General features: G+C 43.6%; 1 protein-coding gene across 3 annotated transcripts in view; it reads right to left on the bottom strand.

Annotated features, from left to right (window-relative positions):
- FCHSD2 (FCH and double SH3 domains 2) overlaps nt 1-24,611 on the bottom strand; it is a 330,943-nt gene that overhangs the window by 29,813 nt on the left and 276,519 nt on the right. For all 3 annotated transcript variants that reach the window (XM_033947792.1, XM_033947791.1, XM_033947793.1), the window contains exons 14-16: nt 17,892-18,026; nt 6,577-6,660; nt 5,773-5,950 (exon numbers count right to left, since the gene is read on the bottom strand). In XM_033947792.1, coding sequence (XP_033803683.1) covers nt 5,773-5,950; nt 6,577-6,660; nt 17,892-18,026 — 397 coding nt within the window. The remainder of the gene's footprint in view (nt 1-5,772; nt 5,951-6,576; nt 6,661-17,891; nt 18,027-24,611) is intronic.

Here is a 24,611-nt window from a genome sequence, read left to right as displayed (position 1 = left end):
AGGGACCCGTTTCCAGCGCTGCGATGAAGCACCAGTTCCAGATGATGTAGTCGGCTCTTCCAAGGATGCATAAAGTTGAGCATCACGTAATATAGCTGCAGCTTCCTCCACTAAAGTAACCTTATGTAGTTGAGAAGCCACTTGAAAGGAAAGTCCAAAAGGAAAAAGCCATCGATATCTGATAGCATGGGATTGTAAGCAGTGAGTAATCTCCCGAAAATCTCGACGCTTTCGTAAAGTAATTGCGGATAAATCCGCAAATAATTCCACTTTAGAATTTTCCCATGTGATATGTCCCACTTTTCGAGCAGCTTGAAGAACTTGAATTTTAACTGGATAGCGTGTAAAACAGGCTACCACATCCCGGGGCCTATCACCTACCCGGGGACCCAGAGCCCGATGCACTCTTTCAAACTCGATCACAGGTATTGGAGCCTCTGGGTCAGCTGCCTGAAGAAAGCGCTTGCAGATTTCCAACAAATGAGCCTGTAACTCCGATGCAGCCAAAGATTCAGGAACCCCTCTAGCACGCACATTACTCCGTTGGCTGCGATTCTCACCATCTTCTAGGCGAAGTTGAAAATCTTCCTGTCTGCGTTCCAAATGAGCGCACCGCGCTTGCAGGGCCACTAGATCCGTATCATGATCAATAACGCGTTCTTCAAACTCCTGCAGCCGAGCCCCCATCTCATGCACTGACTGCCCAATCTTAGCCACCTCCGATTGCAAAGTGCTTTGGATAGAAAGCATTGTAGATTTTAAATCTGCCATCCATGCACGCATTTCCCCACAGGTGGCCGATCGAGCATCAGACTCGGCACTCAACTGGACAACGCCCTTACCGCGTTGTGGTTCATCAGTCTCACAGGCCTCAGAATTATCCGATGGCTGGTAAGCATAGGATTTCAAATCCGCTCGCCCTTTTTTCGAAGCCATCTGCAGCCCGCTAGTTTTCCACACTTAATTATGCAAAAAGTGCCAGATACTAGCCTCGTACTGCTAGCTGAAAGCTAAAAGTTTAGCGCGATTCGGAGGAGCTTCGATTTTAAGCCACCATCGCTCCCGATGACGTCACTTCCTCTTCCATAATAAGGGTAATTTTATGACAGGATGTAATGGTTAGGCACCTACTAGTCTTTATAATGTAACAGTGTATATCTTTGCTTGAGATTTAATGAAAATTAAGGTGAATCCTTTATGAAACACCTTACCCTACACATACATGGAAGAAATTACTAACTTGATAGTCATACACATACTACAAGGCGTGACATCAGCGGCACTTACGGTGACAGGCCAAAAGCGCACCAGACAAAGCTGCACCGACATTTTGGCACAGACAATTGGGCGCAAGACTCCAGCGTGCCGCTGTAAAAGTTAATTTTAAAGAGCTCCAATGGGGCACCCCACCACTTTACTTAGTACTGTTCACGCTGCCATGGGGGGGAGGGGTGTGGGGGGTGCAACCCCCACATTATACAGAAAACTTAACATTTTCCTAAAAAGTCAGGAAAAAGCTAAGTTTCCTCTATAATGGGGGTTCCAACCCCCCCTAACAGCAGCACGAACACTATTAAGTAAATTGGGGGGGGGTTCCTCCCTCACACTTCCCATCAGAGCTCTTTAAAATTAACTTTTCTGGCAGCGCGCTAGAGTCTTGCGTCCAATTGTCTGGGCTCAAATGTCGGCACGGCTTTGTCCCGCGCGCGAATGACTGTGAACCGCACATACTGTAACAGGACATGTTTATCCACTCCTACCTCAGAGGAGATTATATTCATGCACCTCTCTGACTTCACATGCAACTTTCTTTAAATTAATCTCCCTATTTTATAACTCCTGTTACACTAACCTATCTATATATTTCATCTTTGCTGACATTATTAAAATGTTTTATTGTGTTGACATTACAATGACTCGGAGGCAAGAAGGTTTCGGTCAGAGCAGCCCTGCCTGTAGTTACCAAGAGTCTGGTAGGCCCACCTCAGGAGAGTCGCAGGTTTGTTGGGGTTTTTTTCCTGCTGTCGATCAGGAGGGGTGGGGGGAGGTTGCTAGACTGCGTGATCGCGAGGAAGGCTGCTGACCGGGAGGGGTGGAAAGGGAGGCAACTTGCGGCAGATACTTTTCTGTGGGAACAAGGCCATTCAATGACCTTGTCCCTGTACCTGTAGCAAACAGACTTTTTCCCCCCTGTTCCTGCAGGTTACCTGCGGGTCATTCTTTACTGTACCCTAAACAAAACTAGCAACTAGCCTCGGTTGATGAAGAACCGAGGTTATGTGAGCAGACCTAGGCACACCTGTAACCAAGTGAGCAGCATCTAGCACTTGATATGCCAAGGTATAATTTGTTGCAGTAGTCATGTCTGGAGAGCACTAACTTCTGTACCAGAGATTTTTAAAAAAGGACACATAGGCTTCAAATGAAAAAGCAAATGAACTTGTGTAAAACAAAATTGGATCATTTTAGTCAACTGAGCTTGCAGGTTAAGACGGTAATCAAATTTTACCCCAACAGTCATATCCTTCTCCACCCTTAAACATACATCCTTCATGCACCCACTATATCAGGGGTCTCCAACTCAAACCCTTTGTAGGGCCACGTTTTGGATTTGTAGATACTTGGAGGGCCTCAGAAAAAAAAACAGTTAATGTCTTATTAAAGAAATAACAATTTTGCATGAGGTAAAACTCTTTATAGTTTATAAATCTTTCCTTTTGGCTAAGTCTTAATAATAATATTGTCATTTAAAGCTAAAGAGACATATGATCAAGAAACTGTTTTAGCTTACTTTTGTGATTATGATAAACATACCGAGGGCCTCAAAATAGCACCTGGCAGGCCGCATGTGGCCCCCGGGTCGCCATTTTGAGACCACTGCACTATAAAGTCAAAATTCCTCACCACTCCTCTCAACCAACGTCACCTCAGACTTCCTAACATTCAAACATAAATCCTGTCTCCTCATGTAACATGCTGCATATAAAAATTCAATCAATCATTCATTTCAGAATCTTAAAAATACCATCCATGTACAACTTATAGGAAATGCTCAGAGTCAAACAATACCCCAAACACACGCCAAATAAAGGTTAAATAATAAGGCAGAGTGGGTGAGCCCTGGGACACTCCACTCCCTACAAAAATTGGGTTGGACACTTTGGGCCTGATTTTCTAAAGGACGCTGATCTTGGCAGCTGCGGATCACATGTCAATCACACATTGGTGTCTTTAAGAGAATTATGTCTTTTTTTTCCAACAGGAGACTGTATGGCATAGTGGTTAGAGCTATAGCTTCAGCACTATGAGGTTATGGTTCAAATCCCATGAAGCTCCTTGTGACCTGGGCAAATCACTTAATCCTCATTTGCACCAGGTACATTAGATAGATTGTGAGCCCGCCAGGACAGGGCAAAATGCTTGAGTACCTGAATAAATTTATGTAAACCGTTCTGAGCTCCCCTGGGAGAACGGTATAGAAAACTGAATAAATAAATAAGTGTAGGCCAGCATTTTACAGGCCTACATTTAAGGCGTCTGTCTTGCACCTATGGAGACGCATAAGGATACTTATAGGCACTTAAGGTCACTTCCGGGTGTTGGTAGGAGTGCCTAGATGCCTCTGTAGGTGTGAGCCAGATGCATATATTGTAGGTGTCCTTTGCGGCATGGATTTTAAAACATGTGCATCCCGCCTACAATCGGGATGCTGTTTGTAGAATCAGCCTCTTTACATCCACTAACTTGAAATGAACAATTCAGCAAATATGAAGAAAACCATCGTAAAACATCCAAACACTCCCAAACGTTCTAACGTTAACAAAAATAATTTCAGATCTACTGAATCAAATGCCCTTGAGATATCTAACGAAATCAGACAATAAGTCTCATTCTGATCCATCCCCTCTTTTAACACCTCCATAGCATATACCAACAACAATTCTATATTGTGGGCTTGTCAAAATCACATAACTGAAATTCAAGAAAATGTACAGTAATGATAAAAGTACAGAAGAAAGAGAACACACATTGAAGACATAATAAAAACCATAAAGATAAAACATTTAAATAATTAAAAACAATAGCATAATGCAAAAAAAAAAAAAAAAAGCTGCCAGAAAAGTCAACAGAACACAAACACCACCAAAATTTCAGTAGACAAGATTTTGACAATGTACAAATCATAACAAAAGGGTTGGTTCTGATCAGTTACTCTGCATTATGTACTGCTTCCTTGGTTTTCTGCACCCCAAATTCATGATTTTGCACTTTTTTTTGGTAAAGGAATCTTAACTTCCAAGCATGCAACCACTTCTTTAGCTTTCTTAGGTCATTTCTTACTTTATTTGTGTCCTAGGGGATCCATTCTACTACAACAAAAACAACCAAAATCTTGTCCCAGGACAGATACCTATGACATTACTGCCAGTATGTAAACTAAGCACAGGGGAGGAGGTATAAACCATTATCTCCCCAACAGACAAAATCAGGTGAGAGAAGCCATGCAAATCCAGAAGGGATAAAAGCCCTAAATCAAGCTTGCAATATGTTACTACATTCCTGTTATCCCATTAAATGCCAAAAAAGAATAAGAAATGTTAAGTCTATTCATTCACTTGAAAAGCTAAATTGAAAACAAGCCAGTTTACAAACTATTAACACACAATAAACTGAGAACAGCTACATTAGATGATCGTTTAGTAGAACTCCTATCCCTTCTAGGGAGATAAGGCTACCCAAAACTTATGACCATGAAAGCTCTTAATAAAATTAAAGGCATTTATTTGGTTAACAAGTATTGCCAATCACATAAGCGCCAGTTAGTGGGATATTCAATGGCATGAATTGGATAACAATGCTGTTGTTTTTTTTTTTTTACCACCTTTGCATTATTTGGATAGTACCAGGGTGATTTAGGGGTATGGCTGGAGATTAATCCAGTTAACTGGGATATTCAGTCCACTAACCAGATAAAACTAGGATACCTAAAAGGATGTCCTAGTTGTATCCAATTAGCTCTCTATAGCACTGCTTGTCAATGTGGTTATTCAGTGTCAGCTGGTAACTGGGCATTGGTGCTAAATATTCAGATTTTATTAAAGTGCAATGGCTGCATTTTAAAATAATGGCTGACCACTGTAATTAAATATCAGGAAGGAAGGGCGAGCAAAGCCTTCAATACATAAGAACATAAGAATTGCTGCTGCTAGGTCAGACCAGTGGTCCATCCTGCCTAGTATCCGCTCACGCGGCGGCCCCCAGGTCAAAGGCCAGTGCTCTAAATGAGTCCAGCCTCACCTGCATAGGTCCCAGTTTAGCAGGAACTTGTCCAGCTTAGTCTTAAAACCCTGGAGGGTGTTTTCCCCTACAACAGACTCTGGAAGAGCGTTCCAGTACGGAATCTATCCCCTTTTAACTTTAGAGCGTGCCCTCTCGTTCTCTCTACCTTGGAGAGGGTGAACAATCTCTCTTTCTCTACTAGGTCTATTCCCTTCAATATCTTGAACGTTTCAATCATGTCCCCTCTCAGTCTCCTCTTTTCAAGGGAGAAGAGGCCCAGTTTCTCCAATCTCTCACTGTACGGCAACTCCTCCAGCCCCTTAACCATTTTAGTCGCTCTTCTCTGGACCCTTTCGAGTAGTACTCGATTTGTTAAGTTCTACCATATTACAAATTTTTTGTTGGTTTCACATTAATTTGGAATATTTGGTACTAACATAGTAAGTTTCAAAACCTATAAATTGATGCTAAATGCAGGCCTTGGGTAGTTACCATTAGAATCTCCATTAATGCCTCCTGAGACTAGCTCAGCATCAGTTGAATTGCTGGAGGTGTGCGATCGACTGTCTAATGCTGCAAGTGATTGGAGCATGCTTAGCAAACTGTTGGATGTTGGAAATTGTAGATACTTCTCTGGTACATAACCTACTTGACCTGCTTTATTTCGTGCCTGTTGAAGAGAATTAAAACAATTACTCAGATATTTTACATTGCTAAACAACAAAAGATGGAGGGGGGTACAGAACAAAGGACAATTCTTTGTGATTATGAAATACACTATCCATCCTAAGGGTAATAAAATCCAGAGTTTTACGTACGTTCCCTCTAAGCAGAGCGCATGAACAATCGCTCACATATTCTAGAAGTGTCACTCACAAATTTTACACGGTTGCTCAGAAAAATACTTGCAAATCTGGAAAATTGTTGATTTTTAGAATTTGTTGCTCACACGAAAAAAAATTTGCAAGCACCAACCTTTCCTTAGAGCAGGGGTGTCAAAGTTGGTCCTCGAGGGCCGCAATCCAGTCGGGTTTTCAGGATTTCCCCAATGAATATGCATGAGATCTATTTGTATGCACTGCTTTCATTGTATGCTAATAGATCTCATGCATATTCATTGGGGAAATCCTGAAAACTGGACTGGATTGTGGCCCTTGAGGACCAACTTTGAAACCTGTGCCTTAGAGGAATCATTAGGTTTTAACCTTAGTACTGTGGACATGATACTTTTAATTATAGAAAGGTGGGTTAATATCATCCTTACAGAATTATTCTGAAAGTTGGAAAGCAGAGTACCTTCACCCAGTCTTCCATATCACCATCTTCAATCACTTCCAACATCTCATGTTCCTCAATAGTTAACTCATCAGGCTGAGAGGCCTGGAAAATAAATATGAAAGAAAATTAGAAACACTCCAAAAAAACAAACATTAATGAAAATACGTTAAAAAGTTAGAACACATCTTTAAAGGGCTATCAAAAAAACTATCATGTTAAAGTGATATAAGGGTTCGGGAGCCTTTATTGACTATGGATTCTAATCTATTAAGCCCATACAGATTTGGAGTACAGTAAAACTTTGGTTTGCGAGCATAATTCGTTCCAGAAGCACACTTGTAATCCAAAGCACTCGTATATCAAAGCAAATTTCCCCATAAGAAATAATGGAAACTCAGATGATTCGTTACACAACCCAAAAACTTTAATACAAAATACTATATGTACTTGTATTGCAAGACCTTGCTGGTTTAGAACAGTCACTATACTCCTGCAGCGTCAGAGAGAGAAGAACCATCAGCTCAGTTGTGAAGATGTGACACGTGTATACTGTATGTACTTGTATTGCAAGACATTGCTTGCATATCAAGTTAAAATTTAATAAAATGTTTTGCTTGTCTTGCAAAACACATGCAAACCAAGTTACTTGCAATCCAAGTTTTTACTGTATTTGCATTTAAGGCTCATAGAAATGTTATTAGCTAAAACTGGCAATGAAGTACTGAAAATCTGAAAACCAGCAATGAGATTTCTTAGGCTGATCAAGCTAGATACTGGATTTAGTAGAAAGATGGAAACTGTACACTTTCAAGTTTGTATTGAGAAGAGAAGGGACAAGCTGGAATGAGATGAGGTCAAGTTTTGCAAAATCAGCATTACATGTATTATCTTAATTGTATGTTTAAAATAGTGTACACATTTAATACAATCTAATACCATCATCACCATTATTATGATAAAAACTTTATTGCCTTGCCTATCATTACACTCTTAAATTTAAATCTTAGTATACAAAATGAATCAATACATATATATATAATCAATACATATATATAGCAAATAAAACAATATCAGATATAAAATCTCCAACCATTCCTTTACCTACTGTCATAGAGAATAAGTCCTCTGAAACAAGTATGTTAATATCTTCCTTCTAAAGCTAAGAAAAACTAAACTAAAACTAAGTTTTAAACTACTGGCATTTAAACAGATACTATAATTCTATAGGAAGGAGCAATCCCGAAAAGAAATCCAGGAGTAAAAACTTCCAGAACCTACAAATAACACTGGAGACCCGTTGATTAGGGATGGAAGCAATGGTTAGCCTGCTTTAAAGCTGATTGTTCCTGAATGAACCACTGTACTCCTTCCTGCACCCATATCATAGAAGCTAAGGAAGAATGGTTAAAGCTGATAAGATTGTTGATTGTACCTCCACCTATAGTGCCCACTTTGAGACCTGAATGGGGGAAGGGAGTCATTGCAAAAAAGGTTCGTAGGTAGTTTGTGCAGACAGCTGTCTGAGGGAAAGAAAAATATGTGATAAAGTCCCCTAATTGCAGAGATGAGTGGACCAGTAAGAAGACTAAGTATGATCTACAGGAGGGGTGCCCACACTTTTTGGGCTTGCGAGCTACTTTTAAAATGACCAAGTCAAAATGATCTACCAATAATGAAATTTTTTTTTAAAACCCACAAAGCACACTGAAAGGCAGAGAAAATATTAATTATCATTCATATTCCGGGTTTTTTTTCAAAGAGGTCACGGCAGATGACTCTATGCAATGTCACCTCAGTAACAACCATACAAAAATAGACAAATATACTCCCTTCCTTTTTACTGAACCACACTAGCAGTTTTTAGCACAGGGAGTTGTGCTGAATGCCCCGTGCTGCTCTCAATGCTCATAGGTTCCCTGCGCTAAAAAACGCTATTGTGGTTTAGTAAAAGGGAGCCATAGTGCAAAATATAGACAGCAGATATAAATTCTCAAAATGGACACATTTTGATCACTAAATTGAAAATGAAATCATTTTTCCTACCTTTGTTGTTTGGTGATTTCATGAGTCTTTGGTTGCACTTTCTTCTTCTGACTGTGCATCCAATCTTTCTTCCCTTCTTTCAGCCTCCTGTATGTTTCCTCTCCTCCAGACCTCATTCTCTCCCCCAACTTTTTCTTTCTGTTTCCTTGCCTCCCTTTCTTTCTGTCTCCCTGTTCCCCCTTCTTTCTATCTCCCTGCCTGCCCCCTTTCTTTCCTTCTCCCTACCCTCCCCCCAAGCCACTCGGTTTGACATCATCAGGGAACAGACCCCAAGCCACCGCCGCCCCAAGCTCTCCCTGCAAAAGCGTTGTGCTGACCAGCATTCCACTCCCCGACGTCAATTATGACGTAGGAGAGGAAGTTCCGGGCCAACCAGGCATTTCTCCCCATTCCATCGAGCCTGAGCCCCATCTCTCCTTGATCCAGCATTTCCCTTCTGTGTCTGTCAGAATTACCATTCCACCTATTTTCCAGCATCACCCTTCTTTGTGTCCATCTCACCTATATCCCTATCTCACCACTTTTTCAGAATCTTCATTTGTCTCTGTCCTTGTCTTTACCCCATGTTCACCATTTGCCCTTTCAATGTCTTTATCTCCCCCCCCCCACTTTTTCAGCATTACTTCTATGCCTCTATTTCACCTCCTCTTCATGTCCCCTCTGTATCTCTATCCTTATTCAGTAGGTCCTGCTTACCCTTTCTCTTCTTTGTATCACTATCTCCATTTTCAGCTTTCCGCCCTTTTCTTGTAGCCAGAATTTTTCCACCCTCCCTCCACTCGGGCCCAGCCCAGTATGAAATATTTCCTTTTGTTTCCCTCCCCTCTCTCGTTCTCCTCCCTCAGCCACGAGTCCTGCATCTGGTCCTCTCCCTTCCACCTGCATCCAGCCACACACCCTGCCCTGCGGCCCTCTTCAGTAACTCGTCAGCAACGGTGATCAAGACAGGCTGCTGACATCGAGGCCTTCCCTCTGCGAGTCCCGCTTTTGTAGAAAAAGGAAGTTGAAACAAGCGGGACTCGCAGAGGGTAGGCCCCGACGTCAGAAGCTTATGTCGATCGCTGCTGCTGAGTTGCCGAAGAGAGCCGCGGAGCAGAGGGTGTGGCCAGATGCAAGTAGAAGGGAGAGGGCCAGATAGGAAGGCTGTAGAAGCTTTGGAGCATGACACAGACCCCAGCCAGGATGATTTCTTTTTCAGGCTGCCGCCGCCCCCCCACCCCACCGAAATGACAAAAAAACAGACTAAACTGGTGTCCGGCGGCGGTGTCTTTGACGTCGGGGAGAGGAAGGCTGATCGGCCGGTAGATCGGGACGGCAACACAAGTCTATCACAGGATGGGCTCTGCGATCGACTCACGTTGCCTTCCCGATCTACCGGTCGATCGCGATCGACGTATTGGGCACCCCTGATCTACAGCATGCATGCTAAGCCCAGCAGAAATAAAGGCCAATGCACTCAGGGCCGGATTAACGGATAGGCAAAGTAGGCATATGCCTCGGACCTGAAGGGTTCAAGGGGGCCTGGTGGGCAGATCCGATGACGTTGCTTGGACATCGTCAGTAGAGAATGACAGGGGATGGGGACATATGGTAATCCGTGGTAACAGCAAACATTTTGAAAGATTGCAGATGCAGAAGAAGAAAAACATTTTACCGCCCCGCGGGAATGGTAAAAAGCATTTCCCCATGGTAAAACAAAATAATTAATTGCCAATTATCTCACCTCCTTTCCACGCCCCTTCCAGGTCAAGCTTCTCTCTCTCTCCTACTCCCATCCCACCCCCTCCAAGTACCTTTTAAGTTGTTTTTCCTTCCACAGGTCTCTGGCTTAATTCCTACACGCTGCTCCTGTGACCCAGCAGCCTTCTGCCTGATGCAACTTTCTGTTTCCACTCAGACAGGAAGCATCAAATAGAGGACTGTGAAGCTGGTATGAGCAGCATGTAGGGTTCACTTGTGGAGACCTGTGGAAGGAAAAGAAACGTTTAAAAAGGAGGGGAAGGTTGAGAGGCAAAAAGTGGGTCCTGTGTTCAAGTTTGTTAAGAGCAGGGTTTAAAGAATGACCACTTTCTCATCAGCACAGAAAATAATAATTAACACCCCCCCCACACACACACACAAAAAAAAGCAGGTTCGGGAGTTTGTAAATATAATTCTATCAAACCTTGGAAAAAAATTTCTCCCCTAATCAAAGTGGCTCTTTTGTATTTTAGTCACAAAATCTGGATTAAAGTATGTATTGTGCCTTTACAGAAACACCATAACTACATTAATTCAAGCTGTCGTTGGAAAGTTCACAGTACACATGTGGACAAAACAGTCCATCTACAGGCATTTCAATGTTTCTTCCTAATTCCCCCTCCCTACAGTATTTGGCTAACTGCTGGGATCAAAGAACATAAAAGCAGCTCCGTTTGGGTTTTTCTGCAGGTTTTTCTTTCTTTTTTACAGCATGGCTCCTTTCTTTGCCTCGTCTCTTGAGGATGAAACATGAGCTCAGCTCGCGTGGATGTAACAGTGGTGCCTGAATCCGAGTCATTCTGGGCACTAAAATGAACATGCTGCAGAGGAAAACAGATGAACTGGTGAGGAGTTACACTGTAATCCTAGTAGTTGACTGCTTTGGCTGGAAACTGCTTCTTTTTTTTTTTTTTTTTTGGGGGGGGGGGTGGAGCACGCTAGCTATTCCCTTGTCAGGAGGTGAGGGAGGAAAACCAAGCTCATTGATTGCTCGACTGGGACAGCAGGCAAGCTACTGAGGAAGAGGTGAGACTGACTGGTTGTGGGACAGCAGATTAATGCCTGGCTGTATGACTGGTGAGGGGTTGGGGAGAATAGGCTGTCTTGTGGGGGGGGGGGGGGTGACTGCCTGTCTTGGCAATCCTGCTACCTGGCTGAAAAAGAAGAACTGGTGATGTGGTGAGGACACAAGTTGAGCATGAAAAGGGTTGGGGAGGGGGGCAACCTGAACATGGGGTTTATGGCTTCTATTTTTTTTTAAGTTTTTTTTTTTTTTAACAATTCTTTATTCGTTTTCAAATTGAACAAGTGCACAAAAGAGTATATTACACTAAAATATTCCACAATATCACTTTGATATCTATACATAAAAATCTAGTACATCAATATCCCCCCACCACCCACCCTTCATCATATTTTCAATAAAATACACACAAATTATATATCATATTATAACATATTATGTAAAATTATTTCCAAATCCCCCCCTTTTTAGTGTGCTGTAAGAGAAAAAGAAAAAGAGAAGAGATGACTATTCAGTACAATATTTTGTCAATGGCCCCCAAATTTTTATAAAGTTAGTATATGTCCCTCTTTGTATTGCTATTGCTCGTTCCATTTTAAATATATGGCATAATGTATTGAACCAAAAAGCATAACTAAGGTTGCTGTGATTTTTCCAATTGTTGGTTATATGTTGGATGGCAACCCCTGTCATAACTAATAAAAGCTTGTTGTTCTCTGGTGATATTTGACTCTTTTTCCTCATCATCATACTAAATAGCACTGTATCGTAAGAGAGTGCCACATGATTTTCCAATAATGCATTTACTTGAGACCATATTGAGTTCCAAAATATCTTAATATAAGGACAATAATAAATTTTTTGATTTTTTTTTTTAAGTTTTATTCATTAGTTCATGGAGCCTGAAAGAAGATCTGGGCTGCCAACATCCTTTGCCTTTGTGAAAGTACCGTATTTTCACGCATATAACACGTGCGTTATACGTGTTTTTACAAACCGCGCATAACCTTGCGCGTTATACGCGTGAGCGCGTTGTACAAAATTTTTTTTACATAGTTTCCCCCCCCCCCCCGATGTCCGATTCACCCCCCTGCAGGACTGCTCGCATCCCCACCCCGAAGGACCGCTCGCACGCACCCGTATCCCCACCCCGAAGGACCGCTCGCACGCACTCCCACCCACACCCCCACCCTGAAGGACCGCTCGCACCCCCACAGCCTCCCGACCCCCCCCATCATGTAGAAGCTCCTACCGGTATCCTGCTGCTTCCTCTTGGCGGTCCCGACACCCGACACGATCGGGGCAAGAGGAAGCTCAAGCCCTCTTGCCCCAGCCAACTGCGGCACCCCAGACACGATTGGGGCAAGAGGGAGCCCAAGCCCTCTTGCCCCGCCGACTCCCCAACAATATCGGGCCAGGAGGGAGCCCAAGTCCTCCTGGCCCTGGCGACCCCACCCCCCGCTAGTTGTTCAGGCCAGGAAGGAGCCCAAACCCTCCTGGTCACGGCGACCCCCTACCCCCACCCCGCACTACATTACGGGGAGGGATCCCAGGCCCTCCTGCCCTCGAAGCAAACCCCCCTCCCCCAATGACCGCCCCCCCCCCAAGAACCTTCGACCGCCCCCCCAGCCGACCCGCAACCCCCCTGGCCGACCCCCACCCCCCTTCCCCGTACCTTTGTGTAGTTGGCCGGACAGACGGGAGTCAAACTCGCCTGTCCGGCAGGCAGCCAACGACGGAATGAGGCCGGATTGGCCCATCCGTCCCAAAGCTCCGCCTACTGGTGGGGCGTAAGGCACCTGGACCAATCAGAATAGGCCCGGGAGCCTTAGGTCCCACCTGGGGGCGGGGCCTGAGGCACATGGGCCCAACCCGACCATGTGCCCAAGGCCCCGCCCCCAGAAGGGACCTAAGGCTCCCGGGCCTATTCTGATTGGCCCAGGCGCCTTAGGCCCCACCAGTAGGCAGAGCTTTGGGACGGATGGGCCAATCCGGCCTTATTCCGTCGTTGGCTGTCTGCCGGACAGGCGGGTTTGGCTCCCGTCTGTCCGGCCAACTACACAAAGGTACGGGGAAAGGGGGTGGGGGTGTCATGGGGGTCGGCCAGGGGGGTCGGGGTCGGCTGGGGGGCAGTCGGAGGTTCTTGGGGGGGGTCATCGTTGGGGGGAGGGGGGTTTGCGTCGAGGGCAGGAGGGCCTGGGATCCCTCCTGCCTGTAATGTAGTGCAGGGTGGGGGTAGGGGGTTGCCGTGGCCAGGAGGGTTTGGGCTCCCTCCTGGCCCGATATTGTCGGGGAGTCGGCGGGGCAAGAGGGCTTGGGCTCCCTTTTGCCCCGATCGTGTCAGGGGGGGCAAGAGGGCTTGAGCTCCCTCTTGCCCCAATCGTGTCGGGGGTGCCGCGGTTAGCTGGGGCAAGAGGGCTTGAGCTCCCTCTTGCCCCGATCGTGTCGGGGAGTCGGCGGGGCAAGAGGGCTTGATGTTAGAGAAAGGGCAAACTGCTGGAAGAGGAAGCAGCGCAGGCGCAGGGCTCACGGAAGGGCCGGGACCGCCAAGAGAAAGCAGCAGGACATCGGTAGGAGCTTCTACATGATGGGGGGGGGGGGTCGGGAGGCTGTGGGGGTGCGAGCGGTCCTTCAGGGTGGGGGTGCGGGTGGGAGTGCGTGCGAGCGGTCCTTCGGGGTGGGGGTGCGAGCGGTCCTGCGGGGGGTGAATCGGACGTCGGGGGGGGGGGGCATCAGGCTTTCAGGGTGGGGACAGGACTTCAAGGGGGAGAGGAGAGTCGGGACGGGCGAAAGGAGAGTCGGGGTGGCCAGAGGAGAGTCGGGGCGGGCGAAAGGAGAGTCGGGCAGCATGTGCGGTATACGGGTGTGCACGGTATATAAAATTTCTGTACATAAATTTGTGTTTTCCGCGCGCTATACCCGTGTGCGCGTTTTACACGGGTGTGCGTTATCTACGTGAAAATACGGTACTGTCATTGTAACTGCAAGGATTAGCAGTTCCAAGTTTTCCTCAGGCTCTACAGCTTGATATAATAAAATCCCTCAAAGCCTAGACCTATAATTATGATGGGTATTCTTAGGGGAATTCTGTCTTAATTCCTTCAAAAATCCTGCATAATTGAGAAATAATATTTTTTGCTGTTCTATTTTAATATACTGTATTATGGTTCAAGGATAGTAGTTATAGTGTGTTATTGTTACGAAAACACAGAATTTTCAAATACTGTGCACTTATTTTTAAAAACTTTTGCACAGAATTCCCCCAGGAGATTCTACATTTTTTGCCTCATCTTGTTGATCAAATTACTTAAATTAATAGAAAAAGCCTGAATATTACTTTATGGTAATGAAGGAGCCCCCAGGTTTTCAAATTTGTGTCAACCAATAAAAAATTAACAAATATACATGAAAACTGACAAATTAAGAATATGTACTTTCTGGTGGAACTCGTTATGTCACATATACAAAATGGAAAGAATAATTGCCATACAAAAAGGGAATTATAACAATTTTAAAAAGATTTGGGGGCCATTGATAACATATTGCAATGATTAGACACCTTTTTACACTAAAAGTATAATTATAATTTTGGGAAAGGGGGGATGTATAGCTAAATTATTGGTTAAATAAATGTTTTTCAATTTATTATATATGAGATATGTTTGCTTTATAATATTTGTGGAAAGGGTGGGTGGGAAAGGGACTTAATTTATATATTGAAGATGATACTAGAAAAGAAATTAAAGTGATGTGTATGATTTTATTGATGTATTATTGTACACTTGATGTAAGATGAAAAAATGAATAAAGAATTGGAAAAAAAAAAAAAAAAAGAATATGCAAATATATTGTTTTCTAAAACTAAGGCCTTCATACTAAAGAGCAAATGTGATGCATTTTTTTTTTTTAAGCTAGACCAGTTTGATCAGAGCTCAGAGGGACGAGACGGGGAAGGGAACAAACTTTGTACCTGTGTCATTTTCTAGCACTCATCAGCTAGTCTCGAGAGACTACGGGAACTCCCCACAGCCATTTCTTAATGGCTATCTGCACAGGGCAGGAGTGTAGGAAGATCGCCCCTGCCCCAAAAACCAGTTAGATCACCAGGTAAGGCTGGGATGCCAGGGGAAGGTGGAAGGGAGGTGGGGGTGGGTCAGAGCTGGATATTCACGGTGTTTCACCATTCGCGGTCCGGCTCTACCCCTATCCCCCGTGAGTAACGAGGGAGAAGTGTACCATGCTATGGACAAAATTCTAGTTGGTGGAGAAAAAAAAAGGTCCCATTTTATTTGACATGTACACTGACCTCAACAAATTTAGTGTGCTCAGACAGTAGGCCAAATACCCCATGCTATACAGCCCAAACTGAAAGGGCTGGTTAGTATATGGAATTGATCGAACTTGTTATACTGCCACATCAAGGTGGCACACAAAACATAGAATATTTAGCATAATATAGAAGCGGCAAAAACAAAGGGCTCCTTTTACTAAGGTGCGCTAGCGTTTTTGCGCATGTACAAAATTACCATGCGCTAAACCGCTTCTAGAATTACCATGCGCGGTACGCTTCTAGAATAACACCAGCTCAATGCTGGCGTTAAGGTCTAGTGCGTGCAGCAATTTAGCACGCATTAAGGCCCTAACGCACCTTAGTAAAAGGAGCCCAAAATGTCAATAACAACCAATTACAAAATAAAGCATACCAAATACAACATAAATAGACACAGGGCAGAATAAATATAAGAAATCCAACAAACTAGTATCCTTAATTGAAAATAAAAGATTGTCCATTCTAATAAATAATTAAAAGAGTATACCTAAACCCAAGAGATCCACTGAAATAATACAAGAAAATGCAAGACCATGATAAAACAGAACATCTCCGTTATTCCCCAATCCCTTTGCTCTGGTTGTCCCCTTTACCAAAATAAAATCTGACATCTTCTTTCAAGAAAAGCCCTCTTCCCTGAAAATGAGAACCCACCATTCTGACCTGATAGCACTGTATAGTCTCACAGACAATTCCGCCACGAGGTGCTCACTTCAATTTATAGTAGGGAGAGATCTACTGTATATGATGCCAACTGGAGGACTGCAATCGTGCAGCCAGAATGATTCTCAGGCTTCTTGTTTTGGTGAAGATTGTGTCCCTCAGGACTGTCAAGTAGTGCTGCCCGATTTAGGAAAAAAAAATTTGATTCGATTCAGCCCATAGAATCGATTTTTTGATTTGATTTTCCTGCCCAATAGGGTGTTGTTGTTTTTTTCCCCAAACATCCTGGTGGGTTTATTTTATAGCCTCTTCACCCCTTTTATAGCCTCTTCACCCCTTTTGCCCTCTCCTACCCACACTGGTGCAGTGGTGTAAACAAAATAAACAAACAAAAAAGACTTTTCCTCTCTCTGTTAAATCCTAGCTCACGTTTGCGGTCTAACACCAGCTCTGGCAGGATACACGTTTCAAATCTGACATATTGTAATCACAATATGTAATCACAATATGTAATCACAATCCCTGCTTTAGGAGGCGAGGGGGGAGGGTCAGTCACCAAATCGGGAGGCTGATTTTTTTTTTGTTTTAAATTGATTCGAATCGTGAATCGGGCAGAACTATTGACAAGAACTCATTCCAGAAGGGTGGTGATAGGAGACTGCCTTGAGGAAGTCCTGTTATTTGATGAGTGGGCTGGTTGCTTGAAGAGGGATTATCACCTGACCTTAATGGAGGAATAAACTCCCTGAGCAAATCTAGCCGTTTAATTCTGGACTATTACCCTAGGAATTTTGCTGTTAACTTTTAGGTCTTACTGGGTACCTACAAGATAGAGCACGGAGGTTAGAATATCTTGCAATTTTGTGCACACCTGCTAAAGCCTTATTTTCTTTTGATATATGCTCATTTGAATGCAGGTACATATTATTTTTAGAATTTACAGTATAATCTCATTATAACGGACTTCAAGGGACCTGGAAAAACGGTCCATTAGATCCAGAGTTGCATTTTTTAAAAACTTTATTTAGGTCAACTTGAAACAACTTACAATCAATGAACAATAGTCACTGCACAAACATATCAGCAACATCAATAACAAAACTCAGCAAAACAATGGTATGGCACAAAAAGATTGCAAAAGCAGAACACTAAAAGATGTTCTAAAGCATTATGTTGTACTGTACTGGAAAGAAAAATATTCTTCTGGGCTGCATTTTGATACTATATTACCGGCATGCCACATTCCTTGTAGGCGGAGCCTGCGTATCCGTTATAGCCGAACAAAACTACAGCTAAAAGCGGCTCTGGGGACCAAATTGTTTGTCCGTTATATGTGAGTCCGCTATATGCAGTGATTTTCTGCATGTTCATAAAGGCGCACGGCTGGGACCAGCAGACCTCGTCTGCTATAGATGAGGTTCCGTTATAAAGAGATTATACTGTATTCGTTCATGTTAGCTATTAGTGCATAAGCTCAATGGAACATGTCTGTTTATTCTATGGTGGAGGACAAATCCAGGAATAAATACAAACCTTGTATGAGTAAACAACCTTGCAAGTCAGTGGATAGTTTCTTAGCGTACTGGAAGGGCTGGAACCGCTGTCATCAAAAGCATCCATGCTGTCTTCCAACTCTTCTCCCTCTTCTCTTTCCCCATCAGTGTTTGGCTGTAAAAATGTTAAAAGAAAAAATGTAAGCAAACTGGATTATGGCAAGGAGAAATTATCACTTGTTTCAAATCACTATAAAGGGTGTATAGTAGACTCTGTTAACCCTTTAAATAGCACAATTTTACAGTCTAAAGTCATTAATTTCATGGTATATTTTAGGATGCTAACAGTGAAATATCTCATTTTTGAAGACCAAAGTCATAAAAGGGATGAAAAATGTTCTACAGTCAGTATTAGCTGTGCAAAGCTGGGTTGCAGTTATTTTGCTTTGGTTTTTATTGAATGTTTTGAACAATAAAACAAAGAATGTTTTGTTAGGAAACTTCAATCTGTTTCTGAGTCCAAGGAGTTGTTTGCTATACTGTAGTTGCTAAACTATCCGCTAAAATGTGTGTCTTGTTACTTTACTGTCATTAAAGCCTCAATGTAACAATAAAATTGGCTGTTAAAATGTATCAATCTAATAGTTAAATCGTAGCCCTGCTTCCTTGAGTCCTTGAAGTATACAGCTTAACTTTTAGATTGATACAATTTTAAGAGTTAGCCAATTTTATTGTTACATTGAGTCTTTAGTAGACAAGTTGATTTTGGTAGTACAGTGGAACTCGGTTTGCGAGTGTTTTGCAAGCCGAGCAAAACACTCAGCAAACTTTTGTCTCGCAAACCGAGCACTTACAGCTGCAGGAAGCGCCGCTTCAGGGGGATTCCTCTTCCGTCCACCTGCCAGCCTTCTACGCCGGGTGCCTTCCGCATGTCGGAGAGCCTCTATCTGAGCCCATGCAGTCGAGTGCCATCCCACCTGCACATTGTGTATGATCACGCACTTCGATGACTGACGTTGTGCGTGATCATATGCAACGTGCAGGTGGAATGGCACTCAGCTGCATGGGCTCAGATAAAAGCTCTCCGACATGCGGAAGGCACCCGGCGTGGAAGGCTGCCCATCGGACGGAAGAGAAATCCCCCTGAAGCGGCGTTGTGTGGGCTCAGGGGTTCTTCAGCGGCTGGCGGACAGATGAGGCATCCCCCCAAAGCAGCACTGTGGGGTTCTCCAGCGGCTGGTGGACAAAGGATGCGTTAACTAGAGACCCAGCACCCGTCAGGTACAGACCCCTGGGCCACCCCTCACCACTTCCTCGGCACCTTTTGGGTTCTGGAATTAATTGTCAGGGTTGCCATTATGGCCTATGGGAAAAGTTGCTTTGATATACGAGTACTTTGGATTATGAGCATGCTTCTGGAACGAATTATGCTCGTAAACCAAGGTACCACTGGACTTTACTGTTATTGCCACAATTTACAGATAGGTTTTAGAAGAAACTTGTGTGGCACAGTGGTTAAAGCTAAAGCCTCAGCACCCTGGGGTTGTGGGTTCAAACCCACGCTGCCCCTTGTGAACCTGGGCAAGTCACTTAATCCCCCTCCCATTGCCTCAGGTACATTAGGTAGATTGTGAGCCCGCTGGGACAGACAGGGAAAATTGCTTGAGTACCTGAATAAATTAATGTAAACCGTTGTGAGCTCCCTTGGCAGAACGGTATAGAAAAATTGAATAAATAAATAATCCTTAGAATCCACTTTAGTTAAGCTGAATCAGTTTCAGATGACTTTGAAAATTGGAAATATTTTGTATCATTGGGGCAAGTGGTTGAAGCAATTCACTTTTTAAATTCCTCAAATTCCTTTTTTTTTTGTAATTGTTTATTTATAACAAAGAATCGCACATCGCTACAGCAGTACTGTGCCAAATCAGAACAATCAGTCAATCAACAGAATAGCAAACCCCCCCGAAAACCAGCCCCTCAGCCCCCCCCCGTAACAGCATACAACACCCATCATCTCCTGTAAGACAGAAATCCCCCCCCAAAAACCAGTTGTGATGATACCAGATCCATTATTTTGATAACTGTAAATAGGAGGGTATTGATCTTTTAAAGCTTGCTTTAATGAAAGTCGGGTCTTTGTTGAAAAATCCAAAATTAGATCCGAGTTCTCCTGATAATTTTAGACTGATATTTTGTTATCCTCTTTGGCAAAATTGTATTAGAACAATTGCAAAGGTTTATTGAGGAGCATGGACTTCTTGATCAATTTCATTTTGGTTTCTGGTATAAAACAATACGGAAACTCTTAATTTCTATTCCAGAATCAATTCGTTGTGATTTTGATTGCAATTCTTTGATGGTTACCTTAGATATTTCTGCTGCATTTGACATGGTTAATCACTTTTAATTTGATTATAGGCCCTTGGGATTTCTGGGCTAGACCTGAAGCAGTCTACTTCCTGTTTGGAAACATGTCAGTTTCAAGTAAGGATTGGTTCTGACATATCTGGCTAGACAGAAATCCAATTTGCAGTACCTTTTCTTAAAAAATTTTGGGTATTTATATACCACTTATCAAGGTGGTTTACAATCAAGAACACAAGCATTTTATCTATCTGTCCTCATGGCTCATCACTCTTATTATTATATACATAGTTTCTTTATATAAAGTGCTTGGTTGTTTAGATCAGTGTTCTTCAACCTTTTTACACCTATGGACCGGCGGAAATAAAAGAATTATTTTGTGGACCGGCAAACTACTAAGACTGAAATAAAAACCACTACACTCTGTGTCCTTGTCCCTTTCTACCCCTGTGATCAGTATTGCCCTTCTCTGACCCCATCTCTTCTTCATCCAGCATTCCCCTCTGTGTCTGTCCCTATACTCCATGCACAGCATCTCTTCTCTGGGCATCATCTCTCTATTCTTTTCTGCCCAGAGCCCACCTTATGGCTTGTATGCCTTCTTTGCTATCCCCCTGTTGTTAGCATCTCTCCCTCCTTGAGTCCACTGTTCCCCATCCACCAATTCTCTCTCTCTACCCCCTTCTCCACTGCCCTCCCCACAGTCCAGCAGCATCTCCTTCTTCTCCCTCCAGGTCCAGTAGCAGCCCTCCCTTTCTTTCCCTCTGTCCAGCAGCAACTCCCCCTTCACTATTCTCCATTTCCAGTCCAGTGTGGCAACTCCCCTGACCAGCAGAAGCAGTTCCCCATTCCCCCCAACCAGCTCTAGCTCCCCTTCTCCTTTCACCCCTAACATCAACAGCTTCCCCTTCATCATCCTTCATTTCCAGTCCAGTGTGGCAAGGCCAACCCCAAAACATGCCCAAGAGCATTCATACAAGCAAGCATTGCTGCCAGGCACTTCTCTATCCCACCAGTACCTTCCTTTACCCGGACTAGCAGCAGCTCAGTGTTTTAACTTGCCTGCAGCAGTGTCAGTAGCATCAGCACAACGATTAGGCAGCCTTGGGTCCTTTGATGGGTTGCGACCGCCTCTGAGGAAAGAGGAAGTTGCATCATCAGAGGCGGGCCATGATTCAGCAAAACCCCAAGGCTGCCTAATTGAATCTCTGCGCTGACGCTACTGACATTGCTGCAGGCAAGTTAGAATACAGAGCTGAGGGGAGGGGAGGAAGCCACTGTCTGGAGGCTGTGAAGAGAGCCACTGCTATTCCTGTGCGGGGAGGAAAGCAAAACATCGGCTGCTTCACAGGAAGGAGGGAGACACGTGGGTAGGTACCCAGCTCATCGGGCCACGAATCGGCAGGAAATTTTTGCGGTCCGGCACCGGGCCATGGACCGGCGGTTGAAGAACAGTGGTTTAGATGTTAGCTGTTATTTGTATGCTGATCACATACAATTTTACTTTCCAGTTAAGGATAAAATCTCAGATGCTTTAGCCTTTCTCTGTTGAATCTGGCCATCAGCAAATAAACAAACTGAACATATCAAAGACACAGGTTCTTTTCTTATTGGACTCAATATTCCAAATTTTCCTGACTTATTCTCTTTTGATGGGTTTGATATTCCCTTATTTTTATTAAAATTTTAACAGTTTCATAGAAGAAAATTAAACAACCATAGTTGGTCATATTATATAAAAAGGGAAGGAAAGACAAGAAAGAAAAACTAAGTAACACATCATAATACCTTCCCAGGATTCAGAAATAAAGATAACATGAGAAGGATATAAAATGAAGAAGAGAAGGATAACAAATGTAATCAAACAAAAGACTTATTTTATCAATAATAATAACCTGGTCCTACTAGGAGATTTGATATTCAAGAGAAATGAAGTATCTAGGAACTAGCCTGGATTCATTATCATCTATGAAACATCTTAAAGGAGTTGTACAGTGGGTATTTTTCCAATTGAAATCTTTATGATACCTACGTGATTTGTTAAAGGTGGTTCAGTTTCATGCTGTGGTCCAAGCCTTTGATTTCCCTTTGTTTAATTATTGTAATGTCTTGGGTTTGTAAGACTTCCTATATGGACATTTCGTGCCTTAAAAATAGCGCAACCTACAACTGTTCATTTAATCTCCGGCACTTCTTGATATGATATAGTGACCACTACTCAGGTTAAATAGAAACTCTCAAAAATTCAACAATAGCTCTTCTATTTTATAATAATCATAGATACTTATAAAACTTATAATAAAGGTCTGTATCACCAAAGATAGCCAGTGTTTTGCAATTTCCTGCTGCCTCAGGATGAATATTCACTTATTGGACCTCTATCTTCCTGTATCAAAACTTGCGAGATAAGTTTGTCCTGATTCCACTGTTGCATTGCACAGAGCTATTAAACTTTTTGTGGGAAAGGTTTTTTTATGCTGAGATTTCTTCACTCTGAAATGCCTACCACCCAGACTCAGTAGGGTGGAGGCAGGATTCTCATGCTTTTTCTGGTATGAGAGCAAGATTTCTGTCTAGGCTTAGAGAAGTGGGAGGATGGAAGGTTCATATACCTTTGAGAGTAATAGGATCTCCATTTCCCATAACTGTGACATTTTCTGGAAGAGGATCCTGAGTCAGAAGTGAGCTGGTAAGGGTCCTAAAGGTATCACTATGCTGGCTTGATGAGAGTTGCAGTTTCCTGCAACTTATCTCCCCCAAAAAGATTTTATCCATCACAGGGCACAGGAGTGAGCTTTTCCTGCATATTAAGTCTAAGGTCTGAGGCCCTCACGTAGGTGAGAATACAAGTGTAAATACCAACTGCAGAAGCCAACAATGCCATATCAAAAATATCATGTCTCATGGACTATGTATTTTCTATACTCTTTCCTGTTAACTATTAATCCAGAGTTTTTCAGTTTTCTCCCTGGGGGGAGTGCTGATAAACTACACAATACTGTGCACAAGGTCACACAAGTACATACTTATGAAAAGCTGATAAGATGCTATGTGGGACATTAACATTGCATTCTAGAAAATGTTCTCCCAAATGACTCCAATGAATGAGCATCCTTCACAGGGGATGAGGAACAAGTTTTGGAGCTTTTGGCTCTTTTGAGAGTGGATATGAATATCATGGAATAGTGAGGAAGCTGTTGCTTTCTTGAATCTGGAGCCTTCTGGACTCTGTACATAAAGAAACCAGGGGGAGGGGTCACACACACTCATCGGAACCTCTTCAGGATCATGTGCATGGGCACGTTCACAATAGAGAGTTGCGCGGGGACAGAAATCCCACCCGTCCCCGCCAAAGTCCCACCCGTCCCCGTGAGGACTCCCACCCGTCCCCGCGAGGAATCCCTCCGTCCCCACCCGTCCCCGCGAGGAATCCCCTCCGTCCCTGCGAGGAATCCCCTACGTCCCTGCGAGGAATCCCCTACGTCCCCGCCCATCCCTATAAACTACAGAAATAGTTATTTCATTTAATTATGCTACTGAATTAAAGGCTCTGGTAGAAACCCATTTAAAAATAAGCAAAAAGACTTTATTAATTTGGAAATATTAATTGGGAAGAATACATACTTTGTAAACGGGTTTCTACCAGAGCCTCTAATGTTTATAAATTTTTATCAACACAACTAATATACTACTTTATCCTTAAGCAAAAAAAAAAAAAGAATTTTTTTCCTACCTTTATTGCCTGATTTCTGCTTTCTTCGTGTTCTCATTCAATTCCTTCCATCCACTGCCTCTCTTCTCTCTGTGTCTTCCATTTGCTCTGTTACTGTGCCTCTCCCTTTCTCCCCCCTCCCAAATTGGTCTGGCACCCATCTTTTTCCCTCCGCTCCACCCATAGTCTGGCACCTCTGTCTTCTTCCCTGCCAGCGTCTTCTTCCCATTCCCTCTTCCCCATTTCCTTTCAGTGTCCTTCTCCCCCACCATCTTCCCCGTGTCCTGTCAGGCAGCATCCTTCTCCCCCCTCTGCCTTCCCCATGTCCTTTCAGCGTCCTTCTCCCCCCTCTGTCTTCCCCATGTCCTTTCAGCGGCCTTTCTCCCCTCTGTCTTCCCCATGTCCTTTCAGTGGCATTCTCCACCCCTTTGTCTTCCCCAGTGCTTTCAGGGTCCTTCCCCCCCCTCCTCCCATTTACCCCATGTCCTTTCAGCGTTCTTTTCCACCCCTTTGTCTTCCCCAGTGCTTTCAGCGGCCTTCTCCCCCCTTAAGCGTCTTTTCTTCTCCACTCCACCTTTCCTCCCTCCCTGCCTCCACCTTTGTGGCGCTTTTGCACCCGACCTTCAACAGAACAGGCCCGGTTGGACAAATCTCCCTGTCCTGTAGCCGCAAATTTAAATT

The sequence above is a fragment of the Geotrypetes seraphini genome, chromosome 6, assembly GCF_902459505.1.
Source record: "Geotrypetes seraphini chromosome 6, aGeoSer1.1, whole genome shotgun sequence".
NCBI lineage: Eukaryota > Metazoa > Chordata > Amphibia > Gymnophiona > Dermophiidae > Geotrypetes > Geotrypetes seraphini.
The sequence above is the reverse complement of the archived record's forward strand: the minus strand, read 5'-3'. Positions and strand labels throughout refer to the sequence as shown.